This window comes from Kogia breviceps, chromosome 19 (assembly GCF_026419965.1).
Source record: "Kogia breviceps isolate mKogBre1 chromosome 19, mKogBre1 haplotype 1, whole genome shotgun sequence".
NCBI classification, from domain to species: Eukaryota; Metazoa; Chordata; class Mammalia; order Artiodactyla; family Physeteridae; genus Kogia; species Kogia breviceps.
In genome coordinates, this window is record NC_081328.1 from 5,276,156 (window position 1) to 5,293,858 (window position 17,703).

At 48.1% G+C, this 17,703-nt stretch overlaps 1 protein-coding gene across 1 annotated transcript in view; it reads right to left on the bottom strand.

Annotated features, from left to right (window-relative positions):
• Window positions 1-1,746: 1,746 nt before the first annotated feature.
• The window catches only part of DNAH9 (dynein axonemal heavy chain 9), a 263,407-nt gene continuing 247,450 nt past the window's right edge, over window positions 1,747-17,703 (bottom strand). Inside the window, 6 exon segments of the mRNA XM_067021483.1 lie at window positions 1,747-2,162; window positions 6,254-6,711; window positions 9,358-9,421; window positions 12,167-12,337; window positions 14,189-14,380; window positions 15,545-15,736. Of these exon segments, the coding sequence (XP_066877584.1) occupies window positions 1,959-2,162; window positions 6,254-6,711; window positions 9,358-9,421; window positions 12,167-12,337; window positions 14,189-14,380; window positions 15,545-15,736 (1,281 nt within the window). The 3' untranslated portion in view covers window positions 1,747-1,958.

Below are 17,703 nucleotides of genomic sequence, written 5' to 3' on the forward strand. Positions count from 1 at the left end.
ATGGGAACTTGCTAGCCTGGTGCCCCGGTGAGAGCTTGGCCAGTGCAGGGCACTCTGGCGTCCTCTTTCCAGGCCCACCTCCCACTTGCTCTGGGGCCTCAAGCGGCCCCTCTTTCTCCTGGTGTCCCCCTTAGGCCATCCATCATTTGTACCAAAGTGTCCTGGCCTGTAAAATTATCTTCCTCATCTCATTTTGTCTGTACGTGTTAGGAAGAAATCAATAGTATTGATCCAATTTATAGTGTATCTAGAGGTCTAGTAACACATACAGCTAACCTGACCACTTGTCTCCAAACCTGACGTGACCCAGAGGGTCCTGCTCTCGTCCCGCGAGACCACTTTCCTTCCGTCTTGGTCCTCCTCTGCCTGCTCTCACTGTACTGTTCCCAGTGAGGATGAGGAGGCATGATGCTGAGGAGGACAGAGCTATCTCCATGGAAACAGATGAACTGCAGGCAAGAGACTGCAAGCTGTTGGCAAACAATGGGAAGCGCATTGCTGGTTGATGTGAGAAGAGACAAGTCGGAATCCCTGGACTCCAGAGGAATTTGTTGTAACTCCCTTACAGCATGAAGATGAGGAATAAGGCCCTTCTTTGGGGGACGCGGGGACCGCAAGGCAGAAAGCAGGAAAATCATGGCGGAATTGGCATGAGATTCTGTGTTCTCGTGGCAGAGGTTTGCAGGAGGGTGGGTTTCCCTGTTTTGAGTCGGGAGTTCTCAAAGTGCAGTCCCCAGACTTGGAGCATCGGCAGTTTCTCAGACTCACTGAATCAAACTCTGAAGGGTGGGGGCCGGCGATCTTTGTTTTAACAAGTCCTCCAGGGGATCCTGATGCCTGCTCAAGGTGAAGAACCACTGTACTAAATAGTAATTAATCCAAAAACAAGTCTCTCCAAGGATACGTGGGAATAATGATCCTAGAAGGAGTGGTGAGCCCCCCCGCCCCCCCAGACGACTTAACAAACAAGCCTCCCCATAGAGCTCTTTACAGCTCATTAAAACTGTAGACCTCTTTGGGCATCCAGTGAAAATGTGTTCCACAGAGGAAAATCTAGAAAACTTTTAGGTTAAAAAGCTTTAGGTGAAAGATTTCTCCTTGGGCCCCTCTTAAATGATCTGAAGGATGACAGAAAGACAGGGAAACAACCCACCTTGTTTGCAGTTTCGTCCTCAGCAAGTAGTACATGTTAAACACTTGTTAAATGGATGTGTGGATTAATGAAGGATAAATACTGCATATATACTTCCCTTATCCTCTAGAGCAGTGATCAGCAAAATTTAGCTCGCTGCCTGTTTTTGTAAATAAAGTGTTATTAGAACGTGGCCACACCCATTCATTTAGGTATCATCCGTGGCTGCTTCGGGGTCACAGGGGTAAAGGTGAGCAGTTGCAACGGAATCGATATGCCCTGTGAAGCAGAAAAGATCTACTCTCTGATCCCTAACAGAAAAAGGTTGGTGGCCCCCGATCCAGAGTAACGTTCCTCAAGCCATAAAGTGCATACAAATCACCTGAGGAGCTTGTTAAAATGGCAGCTCTGATTCAGGTGCCGGTGCCGCTGGGCCACTGACTAGCTGGGAACTAGGGCGCTGCGTGCAGGGCTGCGTGACGACGTCAGGGCCCAAGTGCCTGTGGCTCGTTTCTCTTGGGCTCTTCACGATAACTTACGACGCTGCAACGCTCAAAGCCTGGACCAGACACAGTTGAAGAACAAATCGCCTTATTAGGAAAGGGTCAGTGTTTCGAGACTCTTCTCCCCTAGTTCCCAGGTCCACACTCCTCTAGCTCTGCCTCACTTTAGGTCCTTGACCTCTCCGAGTTCCCCAAAGAAATTCTTCAGAACTGTGAGCGCTTTCGGTTTCTTACCTCTCTCTAGGGCTGTGGTCTGCCCTCTCCACTGGCGCCTCTGCGCAGCCTCCAGCCCAGCTCTGTCTCCTCAGTGGGTCTGCAAGAAGCTACACCTGGAGAAGCAGGGCTACTCCGGCCAGAACCCACTTGGAAGGTTTTTCCTTCGTCTTCAGGTGTCAAGTCCACACGTAGGTGGGTCCTCGCTGACAAGTCTTGTACACAGGACAGGGACAGATACTGCGGCCGTCCTGGAGCAACACCGGCCTGGGGGGTGTCGGCTCCTTCAGCTTTCCCTCGGTGATGGTCCCAGCCTGAGGGCCAAGAAACGAGAACATCTCAGGTCAGACCCCAAGCTCAGCCAGCCCGGCTTGCTCCTGCCGGAAGGTCCAAGAGAGAGAGACTGGGGAGACCTGGCTGCCCTGGGCCCACCCCCTTGCGAAGTTCTCTTGACAACCCACGCTGGGGCGCCGTGGGGGCTGGACATCATATTCCTACTGTTTTTCAGCCCGCATATCTTCTCGAAGCACAGTTCCGAAAGCTGTTGCATATCATATGCAAATTAATCTCTTTGAGGCTTGAATTTCTCCGAGTTTCATTTTGTCATCTCGTAAGCATACGAATGCAGCTATTTGCCAGATGTCATGCTAGGTGCTAGGGACTTCAAGCTGAGCAAGACACTGTCCCTGCCGGCAAACGCTTTAGATGTTAAGGCTTTGGTTATGTCCCGTTCCAGTTTCTTATGTGCTGTCCTCCACCCTCTAGAGCATTTTCTCTTTCTGAGCAGAGGGGAGCTATGTTCTATCTTTACTCATGTAACAGGGACCTGGCCGCTCTGTAGCTTTCCAGTTGGGGCCTCTCTCCGGTTCTCTGAGTTTTTCCTAGTGGTCCTGAGAAATATTCTGAGGAACAAACAGGTGCCTTGGTGACATAAGCTTGGGAAGTGGTGCTTACCACCCCCTGGACCGGAAGCTTTACGCGGCACACCAGCACGAGGAGGACAAGAAGTCCCGGCAGTAAGGAAAACAGCTTATCCCAGTCTGTCCCAAACTTATGTGACCACAGGACCCTTTTCTTGCAACCTATTCACTTTCCGTGGCGCCAGGGCTTTCTGAACATACTCTGGGAAATGATCCAGAGTGACTCGTGGCTTCCTTGCCTGTGCCTACGGGATTCTGAGCCCCTTATGCTGTGGACAGAATTTGTTTCAAGTCCCATGAAATGTATTTAACAGGAAGGATGTGCCTCTTCAGTTCTGGTGGAGGCTGACATGAGGCACAGTAAGTAACAGAACTAAGGTAAACAGTGGGGACCCCTGTCCCCCACAACTGAGTGTTTATGGTTGTGGCAGCAGGGGTAGAACCTTTCTTTTTCCATATACCATGACGCCAACCCTTTTAAAATGTACAGTTCACCGGTTTTTAGTATATTTATAAACTTGTACAGGCATCACCACTATCTAAATTCCAGAATATTTTTATCACCCCAGAAAGGAACTATAACCATTAGCTGTCACCATTCGTTAGTGGAGTGTTAATGTCGTCAGTTATTATGGTTGAATTGTCTGTTTCTCCCTTCAATTCTGACAGTTTTCATCTCCTTTATTTTGGGGTCTCTTTTGTTAGATGCACATATATTTGTCATTGTTATATCTTCTTGATGGATGGACCTTTTATCATTGTAAAATGCCTTTTTTTGGTCTCGACAATTCCTCTCTCTTCTGTCTTTCCTCTAATAACAATTTTTAAGTCTATTTTGTCTCCTGTTAGTATGGTCCCCCAACTGTCTTTGGTTACTGTTTTCATGGCATGTCTTTTCCATCTGTTTACTTTCAACCTATTTGTGTCTTTAAATCTGAAGTGTGTCTCTTACACACAGCATGTAGTTGGATCAGGTTTTTAAAAATTTAATCCATTCTGCCAATCTCTGCCTTTTTTAAAATTGTAGTGTTTAATCCACTTGCATTTAATGCTTTTGCTCTTTCTTCAGTCATTTTTCTTCAACAAACACTGCTCAGATTGCCAAAAGCCTTTGGTTAGTTTCTGGAGTTCTGACAAGTTTGATTCGGGTATATATATATGTATAAAATTATTATATATGATTTTGATATATACCTTATTATACTATTATCTTATATATATGATATATATCTTATATATATCTTTACATATGTGTGTGTGTGTATATATATATATATATATTTTTTTTTTTTTTTTTTTTTTTTTGGCCAATGTTCTTATTTTATGGAGGAGAGGAATTTTGGATATCCTTACCCTTCCCTTTTTTTTTAAAATAGCAATCTTTTATTTATTTATTTATTTATTTATTTATTTATGACTGTGTTGGGTCTTCGTTTCTGCGCGAGCACTTTCTCCACTTGCAGCAAGCTGAGGCCACTCTTCATCGCAGTACGCGGGCCTCTCACTGTCGTGGCCTCTCCCGTTGCAGAGCACAGGCTCCGGACGCGCAGGCGCAGCAGCCACGGCTCACGGGCCGAGCCGCTCCGCAGCACGTGGGATCTTCCCGGACCGGGGCATGAACCCGCGTCCCCTGCATCGGCAGGCGGACTCTCAACCACTGCGCCACCAGGGAAGCCCACCCTTCCCTTTTTGCTGAATGCTTTCTGGGATATAGACTTTGAGGACAAGAGTTCTTGGTGGGCGGGTGTTATTTTTTGTTTGTTTTTATTATCTGGAAACAAGGTAATGAACAAGTGGGAGGGAGCTGATTGGAATCAATATCCTTGTTTCCCCACAGTGCCAGTGCCCCTCCTCCTGAGCTTCTTCCCTACTTATCTTGTCTGCACCTCTCTCAGGTTGGCGTCTTTAGTATCCTAGCTCTGGCTACCCTACACCTAATACAGTCCACATGTGATCTCCACTGACAGTCTTGTGCAAACCTTCAGGTGGAGAGAGAGAAGTGGGCTTCCTTCTCAAAGTTCAGGCTGCTTGAATACTGTCCCACTTTACCGTCCTTTCTGTTGGCTCTTGACTGGTTTCCTAGGGCTGCCGTAACAAAATCATCACAAAGACAGTGGCTCAAAGCAACAGAAACGTATCCTTTCACAGTCCTGCAGGCCAGAAGTCTTAAAGTGTAGGTAGGGTTGGTTCCTTCTGGAGGCTCTGAGGCAGAACCTGTCCCATGCCTTTCCCCTAGTGTCTGGTGGTTGCTGCAACCCTTGGCCTCCCTCGGCCTGTAGATGCACCCCTCCAGTCTCTGCCTCCGTCTTCACAGAGCGTTCTCCTCTTATAAAGACACCGATCATTGGATTTAGCGCCTACTCTATTCTAGCGTGACCTCATCTTAACTAATTACATTTGTAAAGACCCTTTCCAAATAAGGTCACATTTTGAGGTTCTGGGTGGACATGAATTTTGAGGGGACACTCTTCAACTTAGTACAGCTCTCTATGCATATTGATGTAGACTTGTAGGATCTTCTAGACCTTCTAATAGTTTTCCCACATTCCTTTGTATTGACTGCTAGGAATAGCTTAGTGCAAATATTGCCAAATGGGATATTTGACTAAGTAGTCCTTCCAGATCATGTGTATAACAAATGTGAACTTGTCCTAGAGTGATCTCTCCTTGTTCATGTCATTTATCCCAGCCACCTGTGCTTCTTTGCTAGTTTCGTATCGGAGACAAAACATCTTTTCTGATCTTATGCTGACTCAAATTTGTATTAGCCTGCAGTGAGGAATACATTCAAAGTGTCACTTTAAATGATATCACTGGCACCCCTTTGCTAACATGTAGCTGTGTAAAAAGTAGGAGGGATTCCTGCCCTCCGAGAGCTCCTGAATGAGGAAAGTGGACCAGGGAGGTGAAATGATACCCCCAGGTCACACAACGAGTTTTGAGAACTCCCTGTGTACCAGGCACTGTTCTAAGTGTCTTGCATATTAATTCATTTAATCATCACAGCAACTCTGTTTTCCCATTTAACAGGTGAGTAGGGACTTCCCTGGTGGTCCAGTGGTTAAGACTCTTCGCTCCCAATGCAGGGGGCCTGGGTTCGATCCCTGGTCAGGGAACTAGATCCCACATGCCGCAACTAAAGATCCCACATGCAGCAACAAAGATCCCACGTGCCACAGCTAAGACCCAGCACAGCCAAATAAATAAATTAAATAAATAAATATTTTTTAAAAAACAGTTGTGCAAACTGAGATTTTTCACAGAACTTGTAAGCGGTAGTGCTGGGATTCAGATCCAGCCAGTCTGTTGCTTTTCACCTCTCTACTCACTCTGCGCTCTTCACGTCATCCTTGGCTACAGAGAAATGACTTGACAGCCTCAAGGGATGCTAAGAGGGCATCCCTTTTGGCAACTGTACTTTACCGGGGGCAACATGTATGTAATCAGCCCCCAGGGGGTGCCCTCTGGCTCATCCCAGGACTTACCTGTGCATCCCAGCGAGCGCCTTCCATGAAGAGGCCGTGGGTGTAGGCCCCTTCCCGAGGGGGGCTCCGGAACTCCTCTCTGCTCTTCTTTGTCGCGTCACGTTGCAAGGCCAGCGGGCCCGGGGGCCACCCCTTCTTGCGGGCCGTGGGCTGCGCGATGGCGGTCAGGAAGGGCTGGGGGTTGAAGAAGCCCGTCAACCACACAGTGGAGGGCGTCGTAAAGTTGCCTGTCCAGGCCTCCAACTCCTTGATTCGGTTGAGCAGGTCCCAAAACCAGGCTGCCAGGCCTGCAGTGGAAGGGTAGGCACGCCTGGCCCAGGGTTCCGGCACTATGTCTAGGTACAGAGCGTCCTGTAAATTCTCCATGTCGCTGGTCATGGTCAGCTCCCCCTGAAGACAGAGTGAGAGGGGAAAAAGTGAGGGGCAGCAAGTCCCTGGAAACAGCTGGCCTCGGGGATCTTTGGGAAGACAGGAGATGACTACCGGGGTGGGTGACACAATGACAGTCCCTGTCTAGTACTTGATCTGCAAGGTTTGTCTCACAGAGACTGGTCCTCTCCCCACTCGTGCGGTATCAAGAGTCTACACGTATCTACTGACAGTAGTTTGGGTCCACTGCAGACCTCAAGCCACCTGTGGGTTCCATGCTGATTCTACCCTACCCTAAAGCTTGGGCTCCTCCGTTCTCCTCCAGCAAAGGAGGAATCCTCTTCCGATTGCTAGATGAAATCTGTAAAGGAAGATGTACATTGAAAACCATCTTTAAATTAAACTTTGTAACCTTAGTTATTGCAAGGATCTACAATTTTTTGAAGGTGTCGTCTCTACTGCAGTGGTTTCTGCACAGGGGTTAGGGTACCCAGTAAGGCTTGCCGTGTCTGATATTATGACCATCAGTCCTATGAAGCTATTTAAGCACAAGTGAGTTAAATTTATAACATTATCAGTCACATTAACTACATTTCATGTCATCAGCAGGCACTGTGCCCTTAGCGCAGATATAGAACATTCTCATCATTATGGAGGGTTCTATTGGACAGCACTGCTCTAAACAGAAAGGCCTAGTTTTCTGTTTGGTAATTAAACTGTAGTGTATGTGTTTTTGCCAGGGTTGTGTTAAAAATTCTGTATGTTGCAGTTTTAATAAAACATGTTTATGGGCATACAATAGTACACGCTGGCTAAACTGCAGATAAGAAGATATGTAGACAAATCAAGACTCATTCCAAAAAACTAAAGTCCAATAGACTTAAAAGGAAAAAGATATAGGCTGTATTTATTTTTCCTTCTAAAATAAAAATTTTAAGTTTTCCATGGCCAATTAACTCACATAATTATAAAGTGCTTTTATAAATAATACACCAAATAAATTTGCTTCTCCACAGAATTGTTTTGGGTTGTTTTGAGTCGGGGTGTGTCTGTGGAAGTTTTTTGCGCCTGTGAATGTTGCTGGCCATACGAGTTGGTGGGGAGGTAAGGTCCCCCGCCCTGGAATCATCCCACAACTGACCTAACGGGACTGGGTCAGCACTACTGGAAAACACAGGATGAAAATGTCCGGGTCCTCTGGCACATCTCCGAGGGCCGTGGCAGAGAGACAAATGGAGGTGAACTCACATGGCGCCCCGGACTCCGCCAGCCGCAGCTGTTTGCTGGTACAGAGAAGTCCTTTGTGGCTTGGTTATCGCCCCCGGCTAATTCCATCACTTACTCCGTGTGACCATGCCTTACACAGAGATGTGCCACTTCTGAAGACGGTGAGGTCCTATAAACCTCTATTTCTCTGGAATTCATTGCAAGAAGAAATCATGTGCTTAAATTAAAATATATGCAATATTAGGGCAGTGAAACTCTCCTGTAAGATACTAAAACGGTGGATCCATGTCATTACACATTTGTCCAAATCCACAGAATGTACACCACCCAGAGTGAACCCTTATGTGAACTACAGGTGGCTTTGGTGATTGTCAGGAGTCGGGTAGATTTATCAGCTGTAACAGATGGGCCACTCTGGGGGGTGGTGTTGATGACGGGGAGGCGCGGTGTGGTCGGGGAGCGGGATATGGGAACTCCACTTCTGCTCAATTTTGCTGTGAACCTACAACTGCTCTAAAAATAAAATCTGATCATTGGGCTTCCCTGGTGGCGCAGTGGTTGAGAATCTGCCTGCCGATAGAGAGGACATGGGTTCGAGCCCTGGTCTGGGAAGATCCCACATGCCACAGAGCAACCGGGCCTGTGAGCCACAATTACTGAGCCTGCGCGTCTTGGAGCCTGTGCTCCGCAACAAGAGAGGCCGCGATAGTGAGAGGCCCGTGCACCATGATGAAGAGTGGCCCCCGCTCGCCGCAACTAGGGAAAGCCCTCGCACAGAAACGAAGACCCAACACAGCCAAAAATAAATAAATAAATAAAATTTTAAAAATGAATAAATAAACTTATTTTTTAAATAATAATAATAAAAAAATAAAATCTGATCATAAAAGGATTTATATGCAATACTTAACACTCTTCAGAAATCAAGTGGGCCAATCAGATGATCTTTCCCAGGAGCATGAAAATTGAATCTCAAGCCCAGGATTTAGGTGCAGAAAGTGGAGGGAAGTGCAATGGTCCACTCTTCTCTCTGCCTGGGACCCCAGAGCCACTGTGGTTTCTATCCTTTCTTCAGTGAGCTATTTCTTGCCTATTTCAGCGAAACTGGCCTCTGTTCCTTGCAACCAAAGAACCCTGACTGAGTTAATACGGCGTTGTTATGTATCACCCGTGTGAATTTAAGCAAGTCGTTTAGACCTCAATTTTCTCATCTATTAAAAATTTCCAAGAGCAACTTTCTCCACTGCCCCCTCCCCCGCCAACTCCCAGGGCTGGTGAAGAGATCAAACCAAAAGAGGTGATGAGTGTGGCAGCATCTGAAAGCTACAAAGGACCCTATACAGGTACAGGATTATTAATATTAATTTTGCCTTGTATTGTTAACAGACAATACATTATCTAGGAAAAGAGCTGGTGTTAGAAGAAAAGAAAGTAAAAACTCATTACCGTGTCACAAATGGGTCTCTGGTGCTGTCATAGCAAAAACTGGAATGGAATTTTAGCAGTACCTGGAAGCTGCTGCTGAGACAGAAGACAAATGGCTAAAACTACGTCATAGTTCTGTCTCTGGAGCTGAATTTGAAGACACAGCCCTGTATCAGCAAGCTGCCATTTGGACATTAGTCACAAAGATATGAAAAGATAGTCTGGAGCTATGGTTTCAAAACACATTGAACATGGGGAAACAGAGTTCTGTTCCGTCACTGATCAGGGCTTGGGGGTTTGGAGACCCTGCCTGAGGAGGGAGCAAATCCACAGACACAGGGAGGACAGATGGGAGCAGTGCACGCCAAGGCGTGTGGTCTACTTTACTTCCACAAGCAAACACCTCTGGTTTTTTTCCTTTTGGAAACGTAATAAATGCTTATCATAAAAATCTAAATATTATAGATTCCTCTGATATTAGAAGCAAAATCCTCCCACAATGTTGCCTCTTCCTTCAAAGGGGGAAAAAAGCACTGTTAAATATTGGTTTATAATTTCCGCAGGTGTCCTGCAGCGCGTATGACTCCATCTACCCATCATGCATCCTTCATCCACCTAGCCACCCATCCATTCCCGTATTTATCACGTCTGCCACACCGTCCTGCCTGCCTTGCTGCTTCTCTTCCCCCCATCGCTCTCCCTTCCCTCCCCACCTCCTTCCCTTTCTATCTATCACAAATGGAATCATAATACACACAGATTTTTCAGTTTGCTTTTTTTGTGTTTTGTTTTGGTTTTCTTTTGGCCACACCATGTGGCCTGCGGGGTCTTAGCTCCCCAACCAGGGATCGAACCCGTGCCCCCGGCAGTGGAAGCTTAGAGTCTTAACCACTGGACCGCCACGGAAGTCCCTCAGCCTGCTTCTTTCACCTAATATGAACACATTCCCTTGTTAGTCCTTATGGATTCACCTTGCTTTTTTAACAGTATATATTATTTCACTGTTTTGGCATAGCATAATTTATTGAGTCATTCCCCTATTGATGGTATTTGGTCTGTTTATCATTTCTACTACTATAAGCAATCCTGCAATAAAGAAATAGAGCATCTGTGCCCTTTTGAGTGTTTCCACTGGTTGAATTCCTAGGAATAGAATTATGAGTAAAATATATGAACACTTTAAACTTTAGTAGCTATTGTCAAATTGCTCTACAATTTAAACCTCTACTAACAGAGATGGGAGTACATCTTTTCTTATGTTTTCACCACTGGATATCCTCATATTTAAAAAATTTTACCATTGTGTGAAAAATAATATTTCACTTAACTCCATTTAGTTATGAGCGATGTTGAGAATATTTTACTATTTTTCTTGGCCATTTGTATTATTACGTGAATTTCTTTTGTGTCCTTTTCCCCTTTCCCCTCTTCTTCTCTCTCCTTCTTTTTCCTCCACGGGTAATAACTGTATACTAGCGAAATCTGCCCACTTCCCGGTATCTGTGTTGCAATTGGGTTCTCCTAGTTTGGCAAGTGATCATACTTCATTCATCTCTGACATACACACACACACACACACACACACACACACACACACACCCCATTTCTTGAAGTGGTTGGAAGAAGGGATAAGGAAATGACAAGAACTAGAAGCTTCCTTTAATGCTTCCCAAAGAATCCTAAGCCTATTTCTCACATAGTCGCAGCCTTTTCATTTTTAAGCTAGGAACATTTTTGATACTAGGTGGTTCGGATTCTGGGCAACATCAACTTTCTTATCTTCCTTTTGTTCTCAAAGAGTAAAACAGGTTGAGCAGTGGGGTTTGGAGCAGCCTTCTCTAAGTAGGCTCCCCTACATCCCAATCGCTGGGCTGCAAATTCCTGGGCCTAACCCCGGACCCCAGAATCAGACGCTCCCTTGCTCATTCTGAGGCATATTAACATTTGAGACTCATTTTAGGGACATCACTCCATACCTTTAAACAAACATCCAGCTCCTTTCCTATCAGTCAGTTTTCCTAAAATCAATCCCTGAAGCCTAAAAGTTCGATAACTCTCCAGGTTTTTTAATCCTTAATCTTCCAAGTATGTTTCCTTGTAACAAGGGAACCTCTAACTAAAGGAATCCGGGTAGTACTCTGGCGGGGAGGTGGGGTGAAGCAGACGCATCTGTTGGAAACTGAACTGCCTTGTCTTAGGAAAGCATCACAGAGAAGGTTCACTTTGAGCCCCTTCCTTTTCTGCCCTCTGCTGACACACACACGCACACACACACACACACACACACACACACACACACACACACACACACACACACACACACACGGCTCCCTCCTCTGCCTTCCAGCCCAACAACTCCCCTGCCCCTTCCTGAAGTTTCAGGACGTCCTGTACTAGCGGTGCGTTAGGAGACTCGGGGACTAAGTGTCCTTCCCACAAAGAGACGGCATTTTCGTCGTAAAGAGGAGCGAGCTCGTCCACACGAGCGTCTAACTGGCGGAGTGAGGGTGGGGTGTCTAGGGACAGCTCCCCACCCATAACTACTTAGTTTGGGAAAGGAACCATGAGGTCCGTTTCGAGCTTCCCAAATCACGATTGTTCAGCTCCGCCCTTTCTTCACTTTGGCAGACAAACGGAATAAAACCTGCCTTTTGGGGGACGACTGAAGCACCGCCACACCCAGCGGCAGGGACGTCCTACCAGGTACCCCGAGGGCCCGCCTGGTCACGTGACTGCGGCGGGTCCCTCGGAGGCGAAGGGTCGGCGCGGCGAGGCTGGGCCAGCCATGCGCCGCGCAGTCTGCGCTGTGGAGCCCAGCGCGGCTGGCGGGAGGAGGGGCGACCTCGGCAGTCCTGGGCTCCCCAGAACATCTCGGGAAACCCCTCCATATACCTTTTCTTCTCTTGCGGCCCCCGCTCCGTCTCCGGCCTGGCTGTCCCGGGGCTGCAGCTCCAGCACCGTGCGAAAGAGCTTCTCCGAAGTCTGGGTCAGGAAGCCGACCTCCGCGTTCGGATGGAGGCCGTAGAGATGCGGCGACTCTGGGGGCAGCTCGGCGTCGATGTACTAAAAAGTCAAGGGCAATATCACTTGAAAAGCAACGAGACGTGTCTCTCATCTCCCACCTGACCGGTCCTCTGCAGGGCAGTCAGTGGGCCGGAGCAGGCCTCAGACGCCGGGGCCCCTCTGGCCCTCCAGGTGGACGCAGCTCCAGGTGGACGCCACTCCCCGATGCTGGCCGACCTCAGCGTGCCGCCCACCCGTTAGGGCACATCCTTACACCGTCCGTTTGTGTGTGCCCGGCTGGTTTTCCAGAACCTCCACATTCATGAGCTCATTCTTTTGGGGGAAGCTTAGCTGACTTTATCCATCTCCAATCTCAGCCCCTCCCACGATGCCCTGACCCACACCTGTCCCTCCACACACAAGGAGGACGTCTCAGAGTCCCTCAGAGATACTTCTCCTGCCTGGTCATTTCACCCAGCCCTCCCCACTTAAATTCCTTATCTCTCCCCTCTGTTTATTTAAATCAGGGATGATAAACCTGAATGCAAACATGGGACCATGTATGCAAAATAAATGTGTGAATCCTGGTGTAGGATGAAGTGAGCTTTGCTTCTGGCAGAAAGCATTTGAATTAAAAACATTTAAAACAATGTGTCTCCAAACACCACATCTCTGGGGTCAGTTGTGGTGGGCCATAGGCTGCCACCCCTAAAAAATCCTCCCCAGCATGTAGAGCTCACTTCCTTCTCCAAATGTTTCTGAGCACTCCGTGCCAATTCTGTCCGTTACAGCGAAAAAATATCCCTCAAGTTCAGCTCTGACGATTTCTTGGTGTTAGTAACATCTCGTCTAAGTAAAAGATGGCTCATTCCTTAAAGGCAAATTTGCGTGTTTATTTTTGCATTTCTTCCAGCACCCAGCACCACTCCTGGACTCCTGGTAAGCCCTATAAGCATCTACTGATAGGTTAAAGAGAGGTATGGAGAAAGGGGAACTCTACCAAAGTCATGTGGAAATGTGCAAACCATGTTATCATTGCCCATCACCTGCATTTGTTCCACAGACAGTAGGGGACGCTCTTGCACAACTTTCTTGGCTAAGGCCTTCAAAGCGTTTATTTTAAAAATTCTTTTATTTACTTTCAGGAGAATTATTGTTTTTAATTTCTTCTCATAGGCCTATGAGTTGTCATAAAATAACTTATGACTTACCTTCTTAAATTTTAGGAATTAAAAATTTGTTTAAAGCTTGTAGTTAATGTTCCTATGACCAGTATTTCCCTTAAGTTTGGTATTCAAGAGTTCTTTTAGGAATGTTCAAAAGTCAAGCAACAAAAAACGTTTTTTTTGGTTGAATTCCTTTTCAATACACTTTCATGGTGGGGTAAATAGGCAAAGATGCACACCTCAAAAATAGCTGAAGTAATAGTAAAATGAAAACCCAAAGTGATAGTATGAAAAAACTCCATGAGAATGTTTTCTTGGTATGTGTACGTGTGTCTGTGATCATAGCAACCAACAGAGAATAGGAGGGGTGAGTGATCTGCCCACAAGAGCATGTCCCTCTGAAGATAGTTAGAACCACTAATATAATCTTTACCAAAAGTTGGCTAAGTTCTTACCTGCATTTTTGCTCCTAATGGTTGTGTCAATATCCTGAATGAAAACAATCAGATAAATGCCCGAGATGTTTGTAGAAAAGAGCACCAAATAGAATTATTGAGCTAAACATCAAGAATAAAAGGATCTCTAAAAGTTCAACTTTATCACTAATTTGAGGCTAGAAATCCTATAGTAGCCCTCAAATTGGACAGGCTGAGAGCCACGCTGGCTGTGACCTCGGCTCTTTAAGCTGGGCTTCCCGGCCCTGCATGCGCATCTCCAGTCCTTCCAGAGAGACCCAGGTCCCTACCTGGTGGCAAGCATTGTAGCCCATGTTGCCTGGGAGGGGGAACCCTGGGGCCAGGGACAGCTCTCCTTCCAGCATTTCTGGTGTGATGAATTCCTCCACGTAGGTCCTGCAGAGTCTCCTGTCCCACTCATCAGTGATACGGCCTCCGTACATGATCTCACCAAAGAGGTAGCGCAAGTCATCATAGGGGACCTGAGAGACGGGAAGGAAAGGGAGATCTCCACGCAGGCCTCGGGATGGCCCAATGTGTGGACAGAGCGTGAGCCACAAGATCGGGTGGTTCCTGAGATCAGGAACCACGTCTTATTCGTCCAAGCTCCCCTGGTGCCCAGCGGGGCCGGGCGCATGTGGGAGCTCATTAAGCGCCAGAGGAATTACATCAAAGAGGGAGAAGAGGGAAGACACCAGCACTCTCGCACACATGCCTGCCCTCTTTCACAATCATTAACTGTGGCAGTGAAGTCCGTCTCTACCTATGGGTCCTTTAATCACGCCAGTGTCGAACGGAGGAAAGTGAGGGCATGGGTTTTTTTCCCATTTCCTGCCATTAATTAGCATATTATTTAATCATCTCCTTGGAAAGTTCAAAGTGAATGAAATACAGCACACAAGTTCATGGGTGTTAGAGACAGGGGTGGAAGCCACCTGGAGAAAGCCGCGTGGCCGTGGCAGGTGAAGGGTTGGTGTGCTGTGCGGTGGGCTTGCCAGGACCCTGGGACCAGAGGCAGAGGCACTGCTTCTGGGCTGGTGGCTTCACTGTCCCCCAAAGGATGCTGTGTTTGGTGCATGAACCAGAAGAGCCTTAAGGCGTACACATCCCCTTAACTGGAAGCGCGTGGATCGTCAGTGTGCTTTGTAGGGTGGAGACATCAGACAGAGGAGAAAGGAGGCGAGGTGTAGCAGAGTTTAGCTTCTGTAACTCCCGCAAGACCGTGCTCACGCAACGAGCTGCGTGCGCCACGAGAAGGTCTGCCTTGGCGGGTTAAATTGGGAGTTTGTGTCAGGTGAGTGTGGGGTCTCTTCCTGCCGATCACCGCCCCCTGCAACAATGGGAGCGCACAGGGTGGTCTGTGGGGGCCCTGAGACTGACACCAATGGGTGGCTCACACCAGGCGTGAGGCACTGACTGGGCTGCCTGAGCTTTCTTGGCCACTGCCCACCCCCCACCGTGGTACTCACTCCGCGGCCTCACACTGGCCCTGGGGTTGCCCCTGTGGTAAACTTGCATTTGCTCACTCCCCGTGGGGAGGGTGTAGACCTGCCCCGGTGAGCACGCCCCTTTCTGGCCGTGCTGATGCCACATCATCCTTCTCAGAGGTGCCCTCCCGAGCCACCCCGTGCCGCCAGCAACTTTACCTTCACGTTGGCCTCCAGGAAGTTGTAGAGCACGTTCACAGAGATGGTGAGGTCCCCAGCGTTGAAGGGGTAGCAGCGATTCCACCCCTGGGGCCCAAACTTTCTTCTTTCTGCCACCATGGCGTGAAAGTAACAAAGCGCAAAGAGGATGCTCTTAAACTCTGTCTCCCGGGAACACAACTCCAGGGTGTCCTGCAAGGAAATGTTGCTCGGTGTTAGCACAGAGCTGCCGTGATGCAGGGCAGGCCATGGTGTGGGTTAGGATGGCAGGGCTGCTGTGTTCCCGTGAGGGTTTGAGCTCCAGCAGGACTGTGGGTTGGGTTGTGGACAGGCATGGAATCGGGTCTGAGGGCACCTTGCAGAGGGGCTGCGTTTTAGTCTAGAATCAGAGCTAAGGTTTAGATTCAGCTTATAACGGGGTTTGATTTACAGTTCAAGTTCACACACATGGATGTGCTAATGAGGTTCCCAAGCACTGCTAACGGAAAAAGGGGTAGCGGCCAGGGGAGTATCGTGTTTGTCCTGTTAATGGCACTTTGCTCTGGGAGGTGGGAGGGGACTCCCACAGCATCATCTCTGATTTCCCTCCTTCCTGCCATGTTTTTCTCGCCCAGCATGGAATCTTAGTAGGTGTAATTACTGCCTGTGTGACTGAAGAATCCACGGCTCATCCACTGGGGGAGCTGAGGGAAGTGGGGTGGGGGTGGGAGTCGGAGCCACAAGAGGCTGAGGGGTGCCGTGCCCTGCCCTTCACACCCTAATGTCTCCTCTGAAGCAGAGCAGGGGTGGTCGGACACGTGGCTGCAGAAGCAAGGCCTCCTAGGGGTCCCGGCTGCAAAGCATAAGGCGGGAGAGACGGAGTGGCTTATGAAGAGAGGATGAAGAACAGGACAGATGAAAGAAAAGAGGAGCGAGAGAGAGCGCAGGGGAAGTCAGGGGAATTGCGCTTAGATATTAAGGGGGATGGTGGTGATGGTGGGGAGGGAAAAGCTGCATTTTGAAGGCCGTCAGGGCAAGAGCCCAGGATTCTTTGGAATTAAGCACGTCCTCTGAGTGAGCTCCTCTTTGTTCAGGAAGGAGCAAGATGGGGCAGGTCGAGCCCACGAGAGGCACTTTGAAAGCTCACACAAACTGGACTGAGCTCGGCCTTGGCACTTCTTCTAAGAAGTGGCCCTTAGACTTTGCTTACACGGGGAGGAGGGGCAGAGGGGCAGGAGAGATTAAGCTTCTGGTGGGTCTGATTTTTTCCATGGAGAACCTGTGACACAGTCTCTCTGTCTTTCTGGATATGGGGGGCCACTCTGGTGCCTTGGTTGGGTACCATACTTGCCTTGAAGGTACAGATGTGAAAGGTCAGAGGTGGGACAGAGGGCAAAGTCGTGGCCTCGTGCAAGCAAGAACGTACTAGCTGCTTTTTGGGCAGCGCTGCTCTCTGCAGACATGTAGGGTGTTTCCTGTGTTACCTCTGACACGTGGAAAATCGAGTCCTGCTGAAAAATGCCTTTAAGCAGACAGACTAGAAGCCACACTTGCTGAAGCTGGTTGACAGTGTATATACTCACATGAAGGTCAGAGAGAAATAATCACCCTCGAATGGCCCAGGGGTCAGGGAAGCAGTGATAAAAAGAGCTCAGTTCTGCAATTTGTCCCATAAATGGTTAAACTAGGGCTCTGAAGGCACAGAGTGAATCATAAGGCGTATAAACCAGGCCACTGTTCCAGGGCACTTGTAAATGCAGAAGGAAACAATTAAAACTCTTGTGAACAATGAATCCACTCATAAATCTATCCCTCTTCCTCAGAATGAGTTACTGAAGAGGGCTGTAAGTGGCCCAAACACCAACAGTTGTGGAAGGGATGTTCCAGGAAAAGCCAGCCTCTCTTGGGATATATTTCCCAGTTGCTTGATAACCAAGACTGTCAGACTAGACTAGGCTTGCAGGGGGTTAAGCCCAAGGACAAGGGCCCACGGGGAGGCTGAGAAGATGAAGCCGGGCATAGCTGTAGATGATAATAATCCCCCCGAGGCATAGTTTTATAATATTAATTATTAGAAGCTATACCATGTGAAGCAGCTGCTGCCCCCTTCCCTGGCTCTGTCCAAGACCCTCAAGGCAGGAGAGCTGGGGATTCCCCACCCCTGTACCCTGCAATCGAGC